A 23,908-nucleotide genomic window follows, 5' to 3' on the forward strand; every position below is an offset into this window, starting at 1 on the left:
GAAGACTACCAAGGTCCTCTATTATTCTGTGTTCATCTCAAGAAGATTGGCCCACCAGATCTTACTCTATAGATCCTGTTGGCCAACTTCCATACTTGTACGTCTTCTTCCTTCTTCTTTTTTTGGCAGTTGCACACGGACGTGGATCATGGGGAGGGTCGTATCAAGTATGTCTTGACCGGAGAAGGGGCCGGCACGGTCTTCGTCATCGATGAGAAGACGGGCAACATCCATGTCACCAAGACGTTGGATCGAGAGGAAAAGGCACAGTACACGTTACTGGCCCAAGCGGTGGATCGGGCATCCAATCGGCCTCTGGAGCCCCCCTCTGAGTTCATTATCAAAGTCCAGGACATTAATGACAATCCACCCGTCTTCCTTCAGGGGCCCTATCATGCCACCGTGCCGGAGATGAGCAATGTCGGTGAGTTGGTTGCGAGGAAATTTGAGGAGAACATCTGCAGATGATCCGTGGATTTCCCGATCCCGGTGATATTAGAATTCTTTATTGGCCACCTGTATGATTGGACACAGGAGGAATTTGTCTCCGGTGCATAAGCTCTCACTGTGCATGCAAGCAACGAGCGAAAAACCATGATCATCATCATCGTAAAAGATATTCGTCATAAATCATAAGCGATAGTCATCGGATACTAAATAAGCAATCAATATAAATCATACTAGGATATGCCATAAAACAATTACAGGTAGACCTCAACTTACGACCGCAATTGAGCCCGAAATTTATGTCGTTAAGTGAGAAATGGGTTCAGTGAGTTTGCTCCGTTTTACAACTTTTCTTATCAGGTTTGTTAAGGAAATTGCTGCAGTCGTTAAGTTAGTAAGACCGTTGTTAAGTGAATCTGGTTTCGCCATTGACTTGGCTTGTCAGATAGTCGCAAAAGGAGATCACGTGACTCCGGGATAGTTACGATCATCATAAATGAGAGTCAGTTGTCAAGTCTCCGAATGTAAACCGCATAACCATGGGGATGCTTCAACGGTCGTAAGTGTGAAAAACGGTCCGAAGTCATTATTTTCAGGGGCATTGTAACTTTGAATGGTTACTAAATGAACTGTTGTAAATCACGGACTAGTTGTGATATAAATCATAAGATACAAGCGACAGCTATAAGAAGAAATGAAATCGGAATCGAATCGAATCAAATCGAGTCGAGTCGAGTAGAATAGAATAGAATAGAATAGAATAGAATAGAATAGAATAGAATACACAATACAGAATAGAATAGAATAGAATACACAATATAGAATAGAATACACAATACAGAATAGAATACACAATACAGAATAGGATAAGATACACAATATAGAATAGAATACACAATACAGAGTAGAATAGAATACACAATATAGAATAGAATACACAATACAGAATAGAATACACAATACAGAGTAGAATAGAATATACAATAAATATAATACACAATACAGAGTAGAATAGAATACACAATACAAAATAGAATACACAATATAGGATAGGATAGGATACACAATATAGAATAGAATAGAGTACACAATACAGAATAGAATAGAATAGAGTAGAATAGAATACACAATACAGAATAGAATAGAGTAGAATAGAATAGAACAGAACAGAACAGAACAGAGTAGAGTAGAGTAAAATAGAATAGAATAGAATACACAATACAGAATAGAATAGAATAGAATAGAATACACAATACATAATAGAATAGAATAGAATAGAATAGAATAGAATAGAATAGAATAGAATACACAATACATAATAGAATAGAATAGAGTAGAATAAAGTAGAATAGAATAGAGTAGAGTAGAGTAGAATAGAATAGAGTAGAGTAGAGTAGAGTAGAGTAGAGTAGAGTAGAATAGAATAGAATAGAATAGAATAGAATAGAATAGAATAGAATAGAATAGAATAGAATAGACACATAAGAAATTTGTCTCCGGTGCATAAACTCAGTGTACATACAAGCAACAAGTGATAAATCGTGATCATCATCATCATCAAATACATTCATCATAAATCATAAGTGATAGTCATAGGATACCGAATAAGCAATCAACATAAATCATACGAGGATACTCCATAAAACAATAGCAATCGTAAGCTACAAGCAACAGAGTTGTAGTCCTAAGAAGAGAAGGAAAGAGGTCATAGGAAAGAGGAGAAGGACAATAGTAACATAGTAGGTAGTTTCTCAATGTTGTGGGAACAAGTTGTTTAGCAGAGTGATGGCACGGGGAGGAGAAACTGTCCTTGCGTCTAGTTGTTTTCGGCGTGCGATGCCCTATCGCGTCGTCTCGAGGGAAGAAGTTGTAACCGTTTAGGTCTAGGATGCGAGGGGTCTGTAGTAGATATTTTTCACAGTCCTCTTTCTAACCCGCAGAATATACAAGGTCCTCAATGGTTTTTTTCCTGCGGTCCTAACAATCCGTCGAAGTCTGTGTCCGTCTTGTTTGGTTGCAGTGCCAAACCAGACGGTTACAAGAGGTGCAAATGACAGACTCAGTCGTTCCTCCGCCGAACTGGATCAGCAGCTCCTTGGGCCGCCCGAGCTTTCTGAGTTGGCGCAGGGAGAACATTCTCTGTCGTGCTTTTTTGACGACATTTTGGATGTTGGGTGTCCGTCAGTGGTGTTATTCACTTACCTTCCCTACCGGTTTGCAAACGTGTGTGCACGTGCGGAGTCTCACAAACGTGGAAAAATGGGACGGCAGGATGTCCGCGCGAGTGGGCGGGGCATCCCGCAGTCGCCCCTACCGGTTCGCACGAACCGGATAGAACCGGCTGAATACATGCCACAGGTGTCCGTATGAAGTCTTTGAGCTATTCTAGAATCCAGAAATGACCTTTCTTGCCACGGTTGTCGTGTTAGGAACACGGTCGTTAAGTGAATTGGCTTCCCCGTTGATTTTTGCTTGTCAGAAGGTCGCAAACGGGGATCCTGAGACACTGGGAAAATTGCGACCATCGTAACTATGAGTTGCCAAGCGCCTGAATTTTGATCACATGACCCTCCCAAAAGTGTTACAGTGGTCGTCAGTGAAAAAAGGTCCTAGGTCCGTGATGGCGAACAGAACCATATTGGTGAGCATGCGAGCTCAGCTCTGGTGCACATGTGCACGCCAGTCAGCTGATTTTTGGGCCTTCTGGGCCCACTGGAAGTCGGCAAACAGGCCATTTCCGGCCTCTGGAGGGCCTCTGTGGGGGTGGGGAAGGCAGTTTTCCCCCTCCCCAGGCTCCTAGAAAGGCTCTGGAGCCTGGGGAGGGTGAAAAACAAGCCTATTGGGCCCACCGGGCCATCACATGCCAAAAGCAGGGGAAGCACGGGGGGGGTCATGCACACGTGTGGGGGCGGGGCGCATAGAATTATGGGTGTGGGCACGCGTACGCCCGACACCCCCCAGCTTCCCCCACTTTTGGCACGCAGTGGCAAAAAGGTTAGCCATCACTGTCATAGGTCATTTTTTTTCCCCATGGTGTGGTAACTTCAAACGGTCACTAAATGAATTGTTGAAGGTCGAGGACTACTTGTAGTCTGTATTTTTTTGCCTCAACGCAGGATCCAGTCCAGACAGTTGCATTATTTCTGGCTCAAGGTGTGTTTTGACGCCCAGCTTGGAAGCTAATTCTGCAACCCCCTTAAATATATTGTGAGAACAGAGACTTAATTAAAAAACCCAATTTATAGTGAGGCGTGTTGACATTATCTGTCAACATTATGATATTATTGAGCCGGAATGGGTTTCCTTCCTGAATTTATAATTGAAGAATGCACAAGGATTCTTAATAACCCTTAGTTCATTGTTTTTCAAACTTGGCTGTATGTGGACTTCAATTCCCAGAATTCCACACCCAGCCGGTGTGGGCTTCAGCTCCCAGAATTCCTCTGTCAGCATGTATGGACTTCAACTCCCAGAATTCCCCAGCCGGCATGTGTGGACTTCAACTCCCAGAATTCCTAAAGCCAACACGTATGGACTTCAACTCCCAGAATTCCCCAAGCCAGCATGTATGGACTTCAACTCCCAGAATTCCCGTCAGCATGTATGGACTTCAACTCCCAGAATTCCCGTCAGCATGTGTGGACTTCAACTCCCAGAATTCCCCTGTCAGCATGTGTGGACTTCAACTCCCAGAATTTCCCTGTCAGCATGTGTGGACTTCAATTCCTAGAATTCCCCAGCCGGCATGTATAAATGTCAACTCCCAGAATTCCCCAAGGCAACATGTGTGGACTTCAACTCCCAGAATTCCCCAGCTAACATGTGTGGACTTCAACTCCCAGAATTCCCCAAGCCAGCATGTATGGACTTCAATTCCCAGAATTTCCCAGCAGCATGTATGGATTTCAACTCCCAGAATTCCCCTGTCAGCATGTGTGGACTTCAACTCCCATAATTCCCCAAGCCAGCATGAGTGGACTTCAACTCCCAGAATTCTCGAGCCAGCAATCTGGCTGGAGGATTCTGGGAGTTGAAGTCCACCGATTCTAAAGTGGCCTAAAGTTTTGAGAAATATTGTATATTTAGATTACTGCTCTCACTTTGCATTGCTCTGAGAAATGCTAATTTAACTAATGAAGATTACTTCACCGGTTTCAAGGTATTCCATTCAGTCCACACATGCTGACAGGGGAATTCTGGGAATTGAAGTCCACGCATGCCGACTTGAAGTCCACGCATGCCGATGGGAATTCTGGGACTTGAAGTCCACGCATGCTGACAGGGAAATTCTGGGAGTTGGAGTCCACATATGCTGACAGGAGAATTCTGGGAGTTGAAGTCCACACATGCCGACAGGGGAATTCTGGGAGTTGAAGTCCACACATGCTGACAGGGGAATTCTGGGAGTTGAAGTCCACGCATGCCGACAGGGGAATTCTGGGACTTGAAGTCCACACATGCCGACAGGGGAATTCTGGGACTTGAAGTCCACACATGCCAACAGGGGAATTCTGGGATTTGAAGTCCACGCATGCTGATGGGAATTCTGGGACTTGAAGTCCACGCATGCCGACAGGGGAATTCTGGGAGTTGAAGCCCACATATGCTGACAGGGAAATTCTGGGACTTGAAGTCAGCACATGCCGACGGGAATTCTCGGATTTGAAGTGCACACATGCTGACGGGAATTCTGAGAGTTGAAGTCAACATATGCCGACAGGGGAATTCTGGGACTTGAAGTCCACGCATGCTGACAGGGGAATTCTGGGAGTTGAAGTCCATGCATGCCAACAGGGGAATTCTGGGACTTGAAGTCCACGCATGCCGATGGGAATTCTGGGACTTGAAGTCCACGCATGCCGACAGGAGAATTCTGGGACTTGAAGTCCACGCATGCTGACAGGGAAATTCTGGGACTTGAAGTCCACGCATGCTGACAGGGGAATTCTGGGAGTTGAAGTCCATGCATGCCAACAGGGGAATTCTGGGACTTGAAGTCCACACATGCCGACGGGAATTCTGGGAGTTGAAGTCCACGCATGCCAACAGGGGAATTCTGGGAGTTGAAGTCAACATATGCTGACAGGAATTCTGGGACTTGAAGTCCACGCATGCCGACGGGAATTCTGGGAATTGAAGCCCACACATGCTGACAGGGGAATTCTGGGACTTGAAGTCCACACATGCTGACAGGGGAATTCTGGGACTTGAAGTCCACACATGCTGACAGGAGAATTCTGGGAGTTGAAGTCCACGCATGCTGACAGGAGAATTCTGGGAGTTGAAGTCCACGCATCCTGACAGGAATTCTGGGACTTGAAGTCCACGCATGCTGACAGGGGAATTCTGGGACTTGAAGTCCACGCATGCCGACAGGGGAATTCTGGGACTTGAAGTCCATCGATCTTCAAGTAGCCAAGGTTTGAGAAACACTGTTTTAAATCGATTTATTTTACATATGTTTGGCCAACTGGACACTTGCACTGAGTTGGGGAAGGCCTCAATTCCCTCCCCACCCTCCCGTTTGTAGTTCTAACCGTTCTCAGCTTCTTTTAAATTGAGATTGTTGCACGTTTGATTGTTTCTGGAGGCTTTGATCTATGTTGCTATGGGAGATGTGTTTGAACTGTTTTTTCTGTTGTAAGCCTCTGGGCAGACCAGGTGTTATATTTTTAAAGAACTCAACTGCTCCCTAGAAATAATAGAGCACAGGCTGACCGCAGGTTGCAAAAAAAAAAAAAAAAGGAAAATAAATTGTCTGTTCCCTAATGGAGTTAACGGATTTAAGAGCAGAATTTCGGCTTTTCCAGAGTGGGTGAAATATTTTGTTTTTTGTTTTTTTTTCCCCTCAAGGGCATCCAAATTCCAAACCCTTGGCTGTTGAATTTGCTAAAAGGGATGTTGTGGGTTCCTGCCTGGAAAGGGGTTAGACTAGATGACCTCTGAGGTTCCCTTCCACCCTTCCTTTTGCACTTTTAGGACGGGGCTGCTGGATTTTCACAGGACTCCTAGGATCTGCTGAATCATGCAATACTGTAAACAGCTGCATAGAAGCAACCTGGAATTAAGGAGAAACTTCCCGACAGTGAGGACAATTAACCAGTGGGACAGCTTGATTGGCACGATATTAAAAAGATGTTGAGACTCTGGAAAGCGTGCAGAGAAGGGCAACAGAGATGATTAAGGGACCGGAGGCTAAAACGTATGAAAAATGGTTGCAGGAATTGGATAGGTCTAGTTCGGGTGTCGGCAACCTGCGGCTCCGGATCCACATGCAGCTCTTTCGTCCCTCTGCTGTGGCTCCCTGTCGGGTGATCCCACCATTGGCTGGCCCCGCCCCTCGCCTTTTCCTCTCAGTCACTCGACACGTGAAGCTGGGCAGGAGAGCACGGGGAGAGAGAGAGAGAGAGAGAGAGAGAAAAAGAATGAGACAGAGAGAGAGAGACAGTGATACAAAGAGAAAGAGAGAAAGAGAGAAAGAGAGAGAGAGGAGAGAGAGAAAGAGAAAGAATGAGACACAGAGAGAGAGACAGTGATAGAAAGAGAAAGAGAGAGAAAAAGAGAAACAGAGAGACAGAGAGAGAGAGACAGAGACAGACAGAGACACAGAGAGAGAGACAGAGACAGAGACAGAGAAAGAGACAGAGAGACAGAGAGACAGAGAGAGAGACACAGAGAGAGACAGAGAGACAGAGACAGAGAGAGAGAGACACAGAGAGAGACAGAGAAAGAGAGACAGAGAGAGACAGAGACACAGAGAGAGAGACAGACAGAGAGAGAGACACAGAGAGAGACAGACAGAGACACAGAGAGAGAGACAGAGACAGAGACAGAGAAAGAGACAGAGACAGAGACAGAGAGACAGAGACAGAGACAGAGACAGAGACAGAGACAGAGACACAGAGAGAGACAGAGACAGAGAAAGAGACAGAGACAGAGAGACAGAGAGACAGAGACAGAGAGACAGAGAGAGAGAGAGAGACAGAGACACAGAGAGACAGAGAGAGACAGAGACACAGAGACACAGAGAGAGACAGAGAGAGAGAGAGAAAGAGAGAGAGAGACAGAGAGACAGATAGAGACAGAGAGAGAGACAGAGACAGAGAGAGAGAAAGAGAGACAGAGAGACAGAGAGAGAGAAAGAGACAGAGAGATACCTGTTTCCCACAGAAAAGAAAACACTGGGAGCCACAAAACCTGGGTAGGTGTAGCTGGGGGTGGTGGTCATGTGACTGGGTGGGAGTGAGTGTCGTCGAGTTGGCCACGCCCACCCAGGTTTTGTGGCTCCCAGTGTTTTCTTTTCTGTGGGAAACAGGTCCAAATGGCTCTTTGAGTGATCAGTGGAACAACTTGCCTCCAGAAGTTCTGGGTGCTTCATCACTGGAGGTTTTGAAGAAGAGATTGGACAGCTGTTTGTCCAGAATGGTACTATAGGGCCTTCTGCTTGAGCGAGGGATTGGACTAGAAGACCTCCAAGGTCCCTTCCAACTCTGCTTTTCTGTTATATTCTGATAACTCCATGGTCTATTTCAGGGGTCTGCAACCTTAAACACTCAAAGAGCCATTTGGACCCGTTTCCCACAGAAAAGAAAACACCGGGAGCCACAAAACTCTTCCCGTGCCTGACTATTTTTTGAGCGGCCTCAAGATTAGCATATGTAGTTGAATTAAACGTTCTGTTTTCTTCTGAAATTTTTCTTTTCTTGGATTTATCCATGGTTGGCCTACCGGGGGTTGAAAAGCTCAATAAATCGCGTGCCGGCGGGTGTCACACATTGGTGGTTGTGACGCATATTTTGAGTGACAGGGAGCCGCAGCAGAGGGGTGAAAGAGCCACATGTGGCCCCAGAGCCACAGGTTGCTGATCCCGGTCTAGTTCACAGAACCTTCTAAGGAAACCGCTGAGATTTCTGGATTGAACCCCAAACTAACCTATTTCAGTGTGTACAGTATACTTTCGGGAAAAGTATATTTTTTAAAACTAGCTAATAGCACCATTTTTTTTTTTTGGAATAGTACCATAAAATTATATATCTATGGTAGAGATGGCGAACCTTTTTGCTGTTACGTGCCAAAAGCAGAGGGAGAGCGGAGGGATTGTGTGTGTGCGTGCCCACACCCATAATTCAATACCCACCCGTGCCCTGCCCTCCCACGCATGTGCTCATGCTCCCCCCCCGCACTTCCCCCGCTTTTGGCACGTGATGGCACAGTGGGCCCGTTTTTCACTCTCCCCAAGCTCCAGAGACTTTCTAGGAGCCTGGGGAGGGCAAAAACAGCCTTCCTCAACCCCCCTGGAGGCCAGAAACAGCCCATTTCCCGACTTCCGGTGGGCCCGGAAGGCCCGAAAATCAGCCGGCTGGCGGGCACATGTGTACTGGAGCTGAGTTAGGGCAACGCTCATGTGCCCTCAGATATGGCCATAGGTTCGCCATCACATATCTATGGAAAGATAATTTAATCAAGAACGTAATGCGATAACTTTTATGAAGGATTTGCTATTAGAATAGCAGTTACAGTCTAAAGAAGAAGAGTGAAACACGTAGAAAAAAAGAGATCACCGTGTCAGTGAATCCTTCGTTGGGTAACCTTTAGCATGAATGACGGCCTTACAACGTCTTTCCATGGAGTGAACCAAATCTATTAGTTCTGCAGCTGTTATAATGCGAAACCAAGATGGAATGATGGCTTCTATTAACTGGGTTTTATTGCTGGGTCACTTCTGACTAACAAGTTTCTTTAGTCGGCTCCTTCGATTTTCAATTGGGTTAAGGTCTGGGCCAGGAGTCAGCAACCTGTAGCTCTGGAGCCGCATGTGGCTCTTTCACCCCTCTGCTGCGGCTCCTTGTCACTTAAACTATGCGTCACCATCACCGATGTGTGACACCCGCCGGCATGTGATTTATTGAGCTTTTCAACCCCCGGTAGGCGAACCATGGATAAATCCGAGAAAAGAAAAATTTCAGAAGAAAACAGAACATTTAATTCGATGACATATGCTAGTTTTGGGGCTGCTCAAGAAATAGTCAGAGACAGGAAGGGTTTTGTGGCTCCCGGTGTTTTCTTTTCTGTGGGAAAAAAGTGAAGTTCTGCAGCTGTTGTGAAACCAAGATTGAATGATGGCTTCTATTAACTGGGTTTTATTGCTAAGTCACTTCTAACTAACCAGTTTCTTGAGCCGACTCCATAGATTTTTCAATTGGATGAAGGTCTGGGCTATTCTCAGGCCATTCCAGCAGTGGAATAGGATTATCTTGAAACTCCAAAAGAAAAAGTGGTGTTATTAGCCATCCGACCTCAAAAATACACTTTTCCCAAAAGGTTTCCACAATTTTGTATAGTCTAGTAGATCACAAGCTAGATCCAAACGATCCAGGGCTCTCTTTCCTGCCGCCCTTCACAACAACCAGCCCCCTTTTCTCCTTCTCCCACTTCGTTTCCCCCAGGTACGTCCGTGATCCAGGTGACGGCCCACGACGCTGACGACCCGACCTACGGGAACAGCGCCAAGCTGGTCTATACGGTACTCGAGGGCTTGCCGTTCTTCTCCGTCGACCCTCAGACGGGTACACGATGGGGAGGGGGCGATAGCTTTGGGGAGGAACTCAGGGCTACAAATGTCATCCACCCACCCACCCCCATTGTAGGGGAGAAGAAGCAGGTGTCCAGGGAACTAGTTGGCAGGGATGGGACAGCAGATGCTCTGAACTTTACAGATGTTAGAGAGCCAGCAACATCTTTTAGAAGAGAAACCGCTCGGTCCTCAAAGCCATGGTCTTACGCTCTTCACTTTCTTAGCTCTGATTACGCATCTCCTGATCTTGGAAAATGCTCTTGAGATCAAGGCTGAGTAGAGCTCCTGTGGGTTGCTGGGTAGATGCCACTGTTGGAGAAGAAAATGCCTTATTTTCTTCTCTGTTGGAACCGTTGATGTAGTGGAAAGAGGAGCTCCTTCTCTCAACATCCATCCATCTACAGCTAATTTTATTCAATCAGCTTTCCACCCACCCATCGATCCATCCTTCCCTCCATCCTTCCCTCTATCCATCCATCCACACCCACCCATCAATCGATTCATCCAACCATCCTTCTGTCCGTTCTTCCCATCCAGTGAGCCATCTATTCATCTTCCCATCTATCCATCCTTCCACCCTTCCATCCATCCATCTTTCCATCTATCCATTCTTCCCATTTATCCACCCTTCTATCCATCCATCTTTCCATCTATCCATTCTTCCCATCCAGTGATCCATCCATCTATTCATCTATCCATTCTTCCCATCTATCCATCTTTCCACCCTTCCATCCATCCATCTTTCCATCTATCCATTCTTCCCATTTATCCATCCTTCCACCCTTCCATCCATCCATCCATCTTTCAATCTATCCATTCTTCTCATCTATGCACCCCTCCATTCTTCCCATTCATCCTTCCACCCCTCTCTCCCTCCATCCCTCCATTCTTCCCATCCACCCTTCCATCCATCCATTTTCCATCCCTCCATTCTTCCCATCCATCCTTCCATTCTTTCATCCATCCATCTTTCCATTCTTCCCATCCATCCATCCTTCCATCCCTCCCTCCCTCCATTCTTCCCATCCATCCTTCTACCCTTCCATCCATCCATCTTTCCATCTATCCATTCTTCCCATCCATCCATCCCTCCATCCATCTTTCCATCCATCCATCCCTCCATCCCTCCATTCTTCTCATCCATACTTCCACCCATCCACCCATCTTTCCATCTATCCATTCTTTCTATCCCTTCATCCCTTCCTCCATCCATCTATCCATCTCTATCTATCTATCCATCCTCTATCTATCTGTCTATCTATCTATCTATCTATCTATCTATCTATCTATCTGTCTGTCAGGTTTTCAGACCGTCTTCAAATAAATTGCATCTCAAATAAAGTCTTTTTTGAAACAAGTTTCCATTTTATTTAGCACGGCAACTTTTAAATCCCTCCTCTTCATTCCCCCACTCCTCTGCATTCATTGGCCATCTTCCCAATCATTCACCCCTAATCTACTGCTCCAATTCAAAGAATTTCCCCCCTCCCATCCATCTCCTAGGGGACATTATCTCCAGCTAAAATAAGTAGGTGAAAGACAACTGTCCCGTTGCAGACACTTGCGTTCTCCTTCTCATGTCAGCACTAGGATAAATGCATCTTTTCATTTCATTTCATTTTATTAGATTTCTATACCGCCCTACTCCCGAAGGACTCATCTTGACGTGCTGACACTATCTATCTATCTCTATCTATCTATCTATCTATCTATCTATCTATCTATCTATCATCTATTTATCTATCTACCTTCTATCTACCTACCTATCTATCTATCTATCTATCTATCTATCTATCTATCTATCTATCATCATTTATCTATCTATCATCTCCCATCCTTCCACCGTTCCACCTTTCCATCCATCCATCTTTCCATCTATTCATTCTTCCCATCCCTCCCTCCCTCCCTCCATCTTCCCATCCATTCTTCCCATCCATCCTACTCATCACCTGAACCTAGAGACCCAGTGAAAGTTTCGATTCAACTGCCCATATTCTCCCCATACCATTGATGGGCATCTGGGGTGCTCAGCTGAGTCTCGGGTTGTCTCCTCCTCCAGTGTTGGGTTCTTCCCTTTCTCCATCATGGGGTGGGACTCTGAAAACCCAAACGCCTTTCCTACCTGATCCATCCACACATTCTCCTTCTATCCTTCTCTTGATTCTCCTCTTGCTTCCTTCTCCCCTTGATTTTAGGCGTGATTCGGACAGCCACGCCCAACATGGACCGGGAAACTCAGCAGGAATTCCTTGTCGTGGTGCAGGCCAAGGACATGGGAGGCCATACCGGTGGACTTTCTGGAAGCACGACTGTCACGGTCACACTTAGCGACGTCAACGATAACCCTCCCCGCTTCCCACAGAGTAAGTGAGAAAGAGCTGCTGAGAACAAGGGCAGAGTTGCGGAGAAGGAGATGGCCGTATTCAGGGGTGGGCTTCAAAAATTTTAGCAAGGGGTTCTCTGCCCAGTTGCTGGGTGGGCGTGGCCATGGTGGATGTGGCCTAGTCGGCCTCTTGCACCACAGCGGCGGGGTGTGTGTGTGTGTCTTTTTGTCCTCTCCAGGCTCCAGAGGTTTTCTTCGAGCCTCTGGAGAGGGTGAAAACAGCCTCCCCAGGCACCTGAGGCTGATATCAGCTGATAGAGGCTTTTTAAAACCTTTTTAAAGCATTTTTTTTAATTAGCTTCATCGGCCGAAGAGGTTGTAGAAAAAATGCTTCTAAAAGTAAAAAAGAAAAAAAAAGCCTCTGACGATCAGGAACTCAGCTGGGATCGTCAGAGTCTTTTAAAAGCATTTTTTTTTACAACCTCTTCGGCCGAAAAAATGCTTTTAAAAGAAAAAAAAAAGCCTCTGATGATCGCGCGGCTCAGGCGGGCATGGGGGAGGGGAGCAGGGATTTTTGCTACCGGTTCTCCGAATCACCCGCTGCCGTCGCTACCGGATCGGGCGATCCGGTCCGAACCGGGAGCATTTCACCCCTGGCTTGGACCCCTATGATATGAAGGTATCTCCTTAAACTCAAGGACCTGAACGAAAGGACCTTCTGGTATCTCCTGGTGTACAAGGACTGTAGGACCCCATGAGTGCATAACTCAAGCGATGCGCTGAGCATGGAAGCCAGAAGATTCTAGCTTGTTGGGAAAACGTCCTTTCCTTGAGATGTCAAGGAATATCAAGCATGACATTTGTCTGCCTTTCAACGCCCTGCTTTTTCGTTCGTGTATCTGGGACACGGTGTCTCTTCTGTCCCTCAAACGTGTCTCTCGGGGTTACCGGGCTGCCTCTGATAGATATTTACGTCGCGGGATTGTTCTTACGGTTTGCAACCCATCACCAGATGATGTGGAAAGCAGGAGGGGTGAGGTCGGACGGGGGGGGGGGGGAAACCTATAAATATTTTCAGCCAGCCAGCCAGCCAGCCAGCCGAGCCATCCGTCAATTTTTAACAGCTACCCTGACAGGTTCATCTTCACGACATGCGGAAATTGATTGGCCAGAAAGGAAGGAACTAACGATCAGAGGAAGTAGCCCAACATCTGGAATAATTATGTCCGGCAAACAATGTCCTGGAAATTTTCCAGCTTTGTAGCAGGGCAGATAATAGCGAAGGGAGAATATGGATTTGAAGTCGCTCCAATTGTAGAGCTGGTTAAAGCGTGTCTCACCTGAGGCCGACTAGGACAGGGGTGTGAAACTCCATTTCACTGAGGGCTGTGGTTGACCTTGGGTGGGGGGACAGGTGTGGCGGACTGGGTGGGCATGGCCAGCTTGACGCCACTCTCCAAACTGCTGGCATGTTTCCTCTTCATATTGCGTAGACCGGGCTGAAGCTACACTGGCCGGATCAACACCTCTTCGCGCTGGGTGTCGGTGTTGTCGTTAGTTACGAAGTCGTGTCCGACCCATCGCGACCCCATGGACAATGTTCCTCCAGGCCTTCCTGTCCTCTACCATCCTCTGGAGTCTATTTAAGCTCATGCCCACTGCTTCGGTGACTCCGTCCAGCCACTTCATTCTCTGCCGTCCCATTCTTCTTTTGCCCCTCGATCTTTCCCAGCATTAGGCTCTTCTCCAGGGAGTCCTTCCTTCTCATTAGGTGGCCAAAGTATTTGAGTTTCATCTTCAGGATCTGGCCTTCTAGGATTGATCTCCTCTAAGACCGACCGGTTGGATCGCCTTGAAATCCAAGGAACTCGCAGGAATCTTCTCCAGAACTGGGTAGACAGGGTCGAAGCCACGCTGGCCTGATCTTCCCTCTTCGCATTGGGTAGACCAGGACAGCCCCGCGGTCCGAATCTGACCACATCGCGAGCCAGCTCCGGTCTGCCGGCGTTGAATTTGACATTCCTGGTCTAGGACAACTCGCTGCGGCTAAATTGCTATGACCAACTCTCCATGGCCAACTCATCGCAGGACAAGAGTTAAGCTAATATTGAAGAAGTGATGAAACAGAATCCCTAAAGGAAGGATGTAAAAGAAGGGACAACATGAAATATGAATGGCAAAAATTAAAATATTTTTTTTATTTTAAATAATTACAAGTAGTTCTTGACGTACGACCGCATTAGAGCCCAAAACTTTTGTTGCTAAGCGAGACATTTCCTAAGTGAATTTTGGCCCCATTCTACGACCTTTCTCGACACAGTTGTAAAGTGAATCACTGCAATTGTTAGATTAGTAATACGGTTGTTAAGTGAATCTGGCTTCCCACGTTGACTTTGCTGATCAGGAGGTTGCAAAAGATGAGGACATAACTGTGGGACACTGCGACCGTCGTAAATACGAGTTGGTGGCCAAGCGGCTGAATTTTGATCGCGATGGGCAATGCTGTAATGGCCGTAAGTGTGAAAAACGGTCCTAAGTCACTTTTTTCAGTGCCGTTGTAACTTCAAAGGGTCACTAAATGAATTGTTGTTAAGTCAAGGACCTCCTGTAAAATGAATTGTTGGATTCTCCAGTTGTTCTGCAGTGTGTTGTCCCATTCTGTCAGTGGAGCATGTGTAAATCAGCGGTGGGTTTCACATTTTGTTGCTATTAGTTTGCCACGCGCATGCACGCATGCTTTGCGCCCACGCGCACCTTCCATACATCCACCCGGCCTTTCGCACATGCGCTTTGCTCGTGCGTGCATCTTCCGCCTCAAAGCCGTGCCTAAATAGGACAGCATAGAGCCAGGCCCACCTGCGATCTCCGCTACCGGTTCGCACGAACCGGTACGAACCGGCTGAATACCACCTCTGGTGTATATGGTATGTGAGGAAGACTATGGGCAACAGGGCGAAGAAATGCTACCTAGGGAATGGTCAGATAAGAGCAAACCAAGCCCAGAGCTGCATAACGGGGAAGAGGAAAAAAAAGGCTCAGAATGAACTTTCCTTAGTTCCTCAGGCTCTAAAACAGACAGCGTGAGACTTGTATTTTCAGACTTCTGAAAGATTCTGTTAATTAGCCTTGCGATAACGTAGAATTAGCTCATCCGTTCTTGTTTCCTGTCTGGTGTACGGCTGACAACGTGGCTGAGTACGGTAGGATAGGACTTGTAATCCAGCGCACCTAGAGAATGCCAAGTTCCGAAGGATGTAGAAACCCGCTTGTCTTTCCGTCCCGTTTCTCTCTAGGTTCCTACCAGTTTTCCGTGGTGGAAACGGCGCCTCCTGGGTCCGCGGTGGGGAGACTGCGCGCGCACGATCCTGACGAAGGGGAGAACGCCCTGCTTGCCTACAGCATCCTGGATGGAGGAGATGGAGCCGAAGCCTTTGCCATTCACACGGACATGTTGGGACAAGATGGGATCATTACTTTGAAAAAGGTGGGTGAAGCGCCCCAGAAGTATGGACTTCTCGTGTCTCTCTTCCTTCTTGGAGCTTTGACGTAGGAGCTGTGATGTGGAAGCCATTATCTGTCTGTCTGTCTGTCTGTCTGTCTGTCTATCTATCTATCTATCTATCTATCTATCTATCTATCTATCTATCTACCTACCTACCTACCTACCTATCTTTCTTTCTTCCTTCTTCCCTTCCTTCCTTCTTCCCTTCCTTCCTTCCTTCTCTTTTTTCTTTCTTTCTTTCCTTCTTTCTTTCCTTCCTTCCTTTCTTTCCTTCCTTCTGTCCTTCCTTCTTTCTCTTTCTTTCTTTCATTCATTTTCTTTCTCTTTTTTCCTTTTCTTTCTTTCCTTCCTTCCTTTTCTTCCTTTCTTCCTTCTTTCTCTTTCTTTCTTTCTCTTTCTTTCTTTCTCTTTCTTTCCTTCCTTCCTCCTTCTTTTCTTCCTTCCTTTCTTTCTTTCCTTCCTTCCTTCCTTCTTTCCTTCTTTTTCTTTTTCTTTCCTTCCTTCCTTCCTTCTTTCTCTCTCTCTCTCCTCCTTACTTCCTCTCTTTTTCTTCTTCCTTCCTTCCTCAACTGTTGGCATAGGACTACTTGCATAACTCAAGGGAGCGAAAATGGCCATCAGATCCTCCTCCTGCTCTTTTCCCCACAACCCTGTGAAGTGGGTTGAGCTGAGAAAAAGTGAGTGGGACAAAGTCACCCAGAGCTGGTTTTCATGCCCAAGGTAGGACTAGAACTCACCATCTCCTGGTGATTGGCCCAAAGTCCCCCAGCTGGCTTTCATGCCTAAAACAGGACTAGAACTCACCGTCTCCTGCTTTCCAGCTTGGTGCTTTAACCACTAGACCAACCTGGCCCTCGTTTTCTTCGGATGACACGGGAATGTTAGATACCTCACCAACCATTCTTGGCGGTTTGCACGTCCTTCACCAACCCGTTGAACCGCTTGCCTTCGCTCGCTTCCAATCACGTTTTTTTCTCTCGTTGTCGTTCCTCTCTGCTTGGATGGGTGGGGTAGCCTCTGGATTTCGAGTCCCGCCACTCTTACACTTTCCGAGTCGAGGCCACCAACACGCAGATCGACCCTCAGTACATCCGGAAGGGCCCCTTCAAGGACGTGGCCACCGTCCGCGTGACAGTAGAAGATGCTGACGAACCTCCGGTCTTCTCCCGTCCTGAGTACCATCTGGCCGTTTATGAAAACGGCCCACCGGGGACCCTGGTGGGCAAAGTCACCGCGGTGGACCTGGATACGCCCAGCAGCGTCATCCGGTAATGGCTGGGGAGAACACCGCTACTGCAGGGTGGGAAACCGGTGTTTGTTGTCTTTGTGTGTGTGTGAAGTTTCAGTTACTCCATTTATACTTCGTTGCCGTGACAACCTGATACCCCAGGTGCCCACCCTCCATCTTCCAGATACTCCATCCTGCAGCATACGGACCCCGAGCGCTATTTCAGCATCAACCCGCAGGATGGCGCGATTCTGACCTCGGTGCCACTCGACCGAGAGGTTTTGGCCTGGCACAATATGACCGTACTGGCAACGGAACTTGGTAAGAGCCAAGTTGATACGGCGGGTCTGAGTCCAGGAGGCTCCAAGGTGGTGGAAGCTTTGCATTGCAAACATCTAGTATTTTGTAGTATTTTGATTCATCAGGACAGTACAGATATGAAAACTCTATGTTTGCAATGAAACATATAAAGCCGGGGTGTCAAACTCAAGGCCTGTGGGCCAAATCTGGCCCATGGGGTGCTTAGATCTGGCCTGTGGGGCAGGCCTGGAAACAGCAAAGGACCAGCCCGCGGTGCCTCTGCCAGCAAAAACAGAGCTTGGGAGTACTGCATGCAGCCCTCCCGAGTGCCGTTTTCGCTGGCAGAGTGCTGCAGGAGGCTGTCGCAGCTGAAAATGGAGCTTGAGAGGGCCGCACATGGCCTTCCCGAGCTCTGTTTTTGCTGGCTGAAGATTGCAGGAGGCCATAGCAGCTGAAAACGGAACTCGGGATCCTGTTTTTGCTGGCAAAGTTTTTGTTGGGCCACAGGTGCCTCCGACACAAATGACATCAAGCTGGCCACACCCACCCTGGCCACGCCCACCCTGAATCCGGCCCATGGGGTGTTTATATCTGGCTCATGAGATAGGCCTGAAAATAACAAAGGACCGGCACGCGGTGCCTTTGCTAGAGAAAACAGGATGTGGGGAGAGCGCACAGCCTCCCCCGTGCCCTGTTTTCAGCCTGGACGGCCTCCTGCAGCACTCTGCCAGCAAAAACAGGGGCCACACACGGCTCCCCCCTGCCCCGTTTTGGCTGTCAGAGTGGTGCAGGAAATATCTGTCCCGCCTGCCATCCATCCCCCCCCCCCCGGCCGGCTCACCGAGGACAACTACAATGCTGATCCGGCCCTCGAAGAAATCCAGTTTGACACCCCTGATATAAAGCATACTTACAACAGTTCATTTGTTTGAAGTTACGTCAAAAGTTGACGTAGCACCATTTTTCACACTTAATGACCATTGCAGCATCCCCAGGGTCACGTAATTTACATTCTGATGCTTGGGTTCGTACATGTCCCGAGGTCACGTAATTCTCTTTCTGCCACCTTCTGACAAACAAAGTCAATGGGGGAGCCAGATTCACTTAACAATCGTGCTACTCACTTAACAAATGCAGCGATTCATTTAACAAACGTAGCAAGAAAAGTCATAAAATGGGGGAAAACTCACTTAACAAATTAACAAATAAATAAACATTAACAAACATATTTTGGGCTCAAGTGTGGTCATAAGTCGAGGATTACCTGTAGTTCTCGACTTATAATCATTTGTTTAGTGACTGCTCAAAATCGCAAAAGTACTGAAAAAAATGACTTATAAGCAGTCCTCAAACTTATGACTGTTGCAGCATTCCCCACGATCATCTGCTTGAAATTTGGGTGCTTGGCAACTGGCATGTATGTACGACAATTGCGGGGTCCCTTCCCAGCTGATTTCCAGCAAAATAGTCAATGAGGGAAACTGGATTCGTTTAACGACCACGAGATTCACTTAATAATGGCAGTGATTTGGTTAACCGTCATGGCAAAAAAAGGTCGTAAAATCGGGTACGACTCGCTTGAAGGACCGCCTTGCTCAGGAATGGAAATTTTGGCTCTAAATGAAGTCGTACGTCGAGGACATCTCTGTAATAGAAAAAGCAATGGCAATTGTTTATTAATTTTCTCCTCCCTTTCTTTTCCTTCTTCCTTTCTGCATCCCCGTGTCTGTTTGCTGCTCTTTCGGAATGGTGTCTGCTCTCTGTTTTTGTTTTGCGCATCGAACGTGCGCAACGGTGCATTTTTTGCACTCTGACATTGTGGAGTGGGGCTGCGCTTTCTGCGTGTTTTTCCCTGTGATTGATTGATTGATTGATTGCCTATGTCGGCTGGATGGTTTTATATCGGCGGCCGGTGATTTCACTTGTTGGTCACGTTGGACATTTATGTTCGCCCACCCATGCGCAAATGTGCTTCATCGTGCACCATTGCTCGCTTCCGTCCCCTTAACTCTGCACGTCTGCCCACGTCTTTCCACCTCTTGACGTGATTCTTGCCTGTCTGGTTCTGCTGGTGGTACGATGGTGGACTCTTTCGGGGGCGGGGCGGGCTTATGAATGGGATCCAACCCCACCCCACCGGATTTGGGATCATGGATTGCACTGGCTCCCCCATGGATGACCTGTACGGCTTTCTCGCATGGCTGAATCGTTTGTCCCATATCTTTATCGTCGACTTACTCGTTGGGACGTTCGTGGTGTTACCTTCCCGCCTTCCCTGTTTTTCGACTGGATCGGCCTGCACATCCCGTCATGTGGTTCCATGTTGCTCCTTACCCCCGACTCTTACTCTCAGACAGTCCCACACAAGGTTCCCAGATTCATGTGGCCATTCAAATCCTGGATGTCAACGATAACCCACCTCAGCTGGAACAGAGCTACGAGCCTTTCGCCTGTGATAACGCCATCCCGGGCCAAGTAAGTAAGGGGTCCCTAGGACACGGATGGGGCAGGGTGGGGCGGGAGAGGAAAGCACTGGCTGAGAATAATTTTTGCCTTTTTTTTTTTTGGCCAGCTGGTGCAGTTGATCCGAGCGGTCGACCGAGACGAGGATGGTAACACGAGCCATATCATCATCCGTTCCCCGTCCGTGATCAGAGAACCAAACGTCACTGTGCGGGATAACAAGGGTAAAGCACACACACTGTGTGTAAAATGTAGAACAGATTTCAGAATGTTCCTTATGGACTAGGAACTTGCACTGTTGATAAAAGGAGAGTAGACGTTTTCAAGAATATGTCACGAGCAGTGTACAGAATGTATAGGAGTGCTTCTCAATGTTAGCAACTTTAAGAGGTAGAGATTTTGGCTCCCAGAATCCCCCAGCCAGCAATGCTGGCTGGGGGATTCTGGGAGTCGAAGTCCGGACCTCTTAAAGTTTCCAAGGTTGAGAAATACTAATCTAGTAATTCAGAAATCTATACAAAAATTAACATTATATTGTCCCCTTGAAGATGGTTGTACGTACCTACAATGTAAGGCAGGGGTGTCAAACTCGATTTCACTGAGGGCCGCATCAGGGTTGTGTTTGACCTCAGGGGGCTGTGGTGAGTGTGGCCAGGGTGGCATGGCTAGCTGTACATCATTTGTGTCGGGAGCTCCTGTGGTGGCCTGAGCCCTCTGCCAGCGAAAACGGAGCTCGGGAGGGCCGCACGCAGTACTCCCAAGCTCCGTTTTTCCTGGCAGAGGCACCGCGGGCCGGTCCTTTGCTGTTTCCAGGGCAGCCCCATGGGATGGGTCTAACCACCCCATGGGCCGGATCCAGCCCCCAGGCCTTGAGTTTGACACCCCTGATGAGTGGTGAAATCCTCTGCCGGTCGCCACTGGTTTGCTGCCTGTGCATGCGCAGTGTGCGCTAGACACACGCTCTGTGTGGAAAAAGGAGACGTTTGAAGGTAAGTAGAACGGCGAGGGGGGAGAACACCTGTGCCGCGCGATTTAGATTCGCTAGAAAATAGGATTTCCTGCTTTCTAGAGAATATAAATCGCGCAGCACAGCTGGTCGTCGGAAATACCAGTTCAGACCAACCGGTAATTTTTTTTTATTACCGGTTTGCCCAAACCGGTAGTTTTTATCACTACCAGTTCACCCGAACTGGAGCGAACCGGTAGCATTTCACCCCTGCCCCTGATGTAAGGCTTGGGTTATTACTACCTACAAGGAAACATTTCAAAAATATAATGGACCTCAATTCACTTGTCTCCTTCGAATCTTCTCATCTCCAGACAATTCAGCCTCCTTGTTGCTCCGGGCCACCCGTCTGCCTCCCCAAGGTGGATTTCTGCTTGTGCCGCTGGAACTAATAGACGGTGGTTCCCCCACTCGCACGGGCTCCCCTACTCTGACAGTCAGCATCTGCCGGTGTCGGCGAGACGGGGCCATGCAGACTTGTGGTCCTGAGGCCCTCGGATCTCCTGCTGGCCTCAGCACCGGGGCTTTGCTGGCCATCCTCGCCTGCGTTGGTACCCTACTTGGTGAGACTTTGAGTTGGCATGCTGATGGCATGGGTGGACAGAGAAGGAAGGACAGTACAGGTGGCCCTCGACTTACGATCACAACGGGACTCAAAACGTCCACGGTTATGCACGACAGTTGCTAAGTGAATTGTGTCCTCTTTTACGAATGTTTTTTTGCCACGGTTGTTAACTGAACCATGCGGTTGTTAAATGATTTTGCTGGTTGGAAGCCATCTGGGAAGGTTACAAAAGCTGATCATACGACTCCAGGACAGTGTAATCATCATAAATACAGGCCAATTGACAAGAGCCGTGGTAGCGCAGTGGTTAGAACCAGAGCTGGGATTCACTTACCTTCCCTACTGGTTCGCAAATGTGAGTGCACGTACCTCCTCTGCACATGTGCAAAGCCTTCCATGCATGCACAGTACTCGTGCATTACACCCGGGTGGGTGGGCGGAGCCTCCCGCAGTCGCCACTACCAGTTTGCCCAAACCGGACAGAACCAGCTGAATCCCACCACTGCTTAGAACGCAGTATTGCAGGCTACTTCTGCTGACTGCCAGCTGCCGGCAGTTCGGCAGTTCGATCCTGACCGGCTCAAGGTTGACTCAGCTTTCCTTCCATCCTTCCGAGGTCGGTAAAATGAGGACCCAGGTTGTTGGGGTTGACAAGAGGCCAACTCTGTAAAACCACTTAGAGAGGACATGGTCGTGTGAAAACCAGTCAGAAGTCACTTTTTTCAGTGCCGTGGCAACTTCGCTAAACGAATGGTTGTAAGTCAAGGACTACCTGTATTATGGGAATTTCAGCCAGGGAAGGGTTGAGGCTACTTATCCTACATAAGGGTCTAATAATAACTCTGGAGAACTTCTCGTGTAGAAGACAAGAGACACGAAGTGACTCAACAATATAAGGTGGGGATCAACATTGCAAGGTGGAGAAAAGTCACGGAACCTTGGGAAACGGTTGGCTAGTTGTGCTGGGTTTCTCCAGGAGAATGCGCAGTGTAATGGTATGTGCAAACGACCTTGGGAAACAGGAGGAGGAGCTGCAAACTAGGTAAGAGTCAGATAAGAGGCAGCTGAGTCTACTGAAGGAATGACGACAGGAGAACCCTCCCAAGTTTCATGGGCTGTACAGGGGACAAGAGGGTGGGAGAAATGCCCCTTCAAACTTGCAATGTTCTAGGTCAGGGGTCAGCAACCTGCGGCTCTGGAGCTGCATGTGGCTCTTTCATCCCTGTACTGCGGCTCCCTGTTGCCTGCCAGCTCCACAATTGATAAGGCTTTCAGTTAGGATAGGTAGAGGAAAAAGGACGCCGTGCTTGGAGGAGACACTATGGTGGGGGGACTCCGGTTGACTCCAGAATTGAATGGAGGGCTTCTGGTTAGGGCCTTTGTGCCTCTTTGAGTGTTTAAGGTTGCCGACCCATTCTAGGTAAAGTAGATAAAAGAGTTTGCACAGATTTTATTCCATTAGTTATTGCCGACTATAGGGGGCAGTGTACATCTCCATTTCAAGGCCATTGAGCCAGTGCTGTCCGAAGACATTTTAGTGGTCATGTGGCCAGCATGACGTCACAGAGTGCTGTTACCTTTCCACAGAAGTGGTACCTGTTGATCTACTTGCATTTGGGTGCTTTCGAGCTGCTAGGTTGCAGGAGGTGGGGTGAGGACGGGAACTCACCCCGTCGCATAGAGGTTGGGTCTCGAACCTGGGCTGCCGGCTTTCCAGCCAAGAAGTCCAGTGTCTTAACCGCTGAACCACCACCGCCCTCTGTTAATATAACCTTACAATAAAGTAGAATTAGCTTGTCTGGCTGTGCTTCCAACCTGGTTAACCTCACAACGTCACCTTGCAAGTCTGAAGGTATGTTTTTCCCCTGTCGCCTTGACAACCCATGAAACTAGGGAGGGTGTCTTCTGAGCCAATTGTCCTGCCTGCTTTACAGCTGTGGGCTCAGTTACCTTTTATCCGATTGTTCCCTCGGCTGCGTCTCTTCTCCCTGTCTCCCAAGGCCATCCTCACATACCATTACATGCAGAAAGAAGCAACTGCAGGATGTTTGCAATGGGTTGTTATTGTGATTAACATCTCACCTTCTCCTCCCGTTGGTCCATCCGACTTCACCAATGCACCAACTTACCGCTCGCCTCTAGCCCTGGTGCTGCTCTTTGTCGCCCTCCGGAGGCAGAAACAGGCTGCGTTGCTGCCCTTTGAGGAGGAAGACGTCCGTGAGAACATCATCACTTACGACGATGAAGGCGGCGGAGAAGAAGACACCGAGGCCTTCGACATGGCTGCCCTGCAGAACCCGGACGCTGCCCCTCCACCCTCGCAACAACGGCGCCTCCTCCGGCGGGATGTCCTGCCCCGTCCACACTTCCCACCGTCCCTGTCCACCCGGATCCCACCGCAGCCCCACGACGTGGCCAGTTTTCTAACAGCCCGCTTGAGCGAGGTGGACGCCGATCCTTCTGTGCCCCCGTACGACTCCATCCAGGTGTACGGCTATGA

At 48.1% G+C, this 23,908-nt stretch overlaps 1 protein-coding gene across 1 annotated transcript in view; it reads left to right on the top strand.

Moving 5' to 3' along the window:
• CDH24 (cadherin 24) overlaps positions 1-23,908 on the top strand; it is a 28,560-nt gene extending 4,652 nt beyond the window's left edge. The window contains 11 exon segments of the mRNA XM_070954507.1: positions 130-424; positions 9,894-10,013; positions 12,217-12,384; positions 15,638-15,828; positions 16,861-17,114; positions 17,259-17,395; positions 19,728-19,849; positions 19,947-20,061; positions 21,158-21,406; positions 23,551-23,877; positions 23,880-23,908. Of these exon segments, the coding sequence (XP_070810608.1) occupies positions 130-424; positions 9,894-10,013; positions 12,217-12,384; positions 15,638-15,828; positions 16,861-17,114; positions 17,259-17,395; positions 19,728-19,849; positions 19,947-20,061; positions 21,158-21,406; positions 23,551-23,877; positions 23,880-23,908 (2,007 nt within the window).

The sequence above is a fragment of the Pituophis catenifer genome, unplaced genomic scaffold (assembly GCF_029215685.1).
Source record: "Pituophis catenifer annectens isolate HBS135680 unplaced genomic scaffold, rPitCat1.0.hap2 SCAF_15, whole genome shotgun sequence".
NCBI classification, from domain to species: domain Eukaryota; kingdom Metazoa; phylum Chordata; class Lepidosauria; order Squamata; family Colubridae; genus Pituophis; species Pituophis catenifer.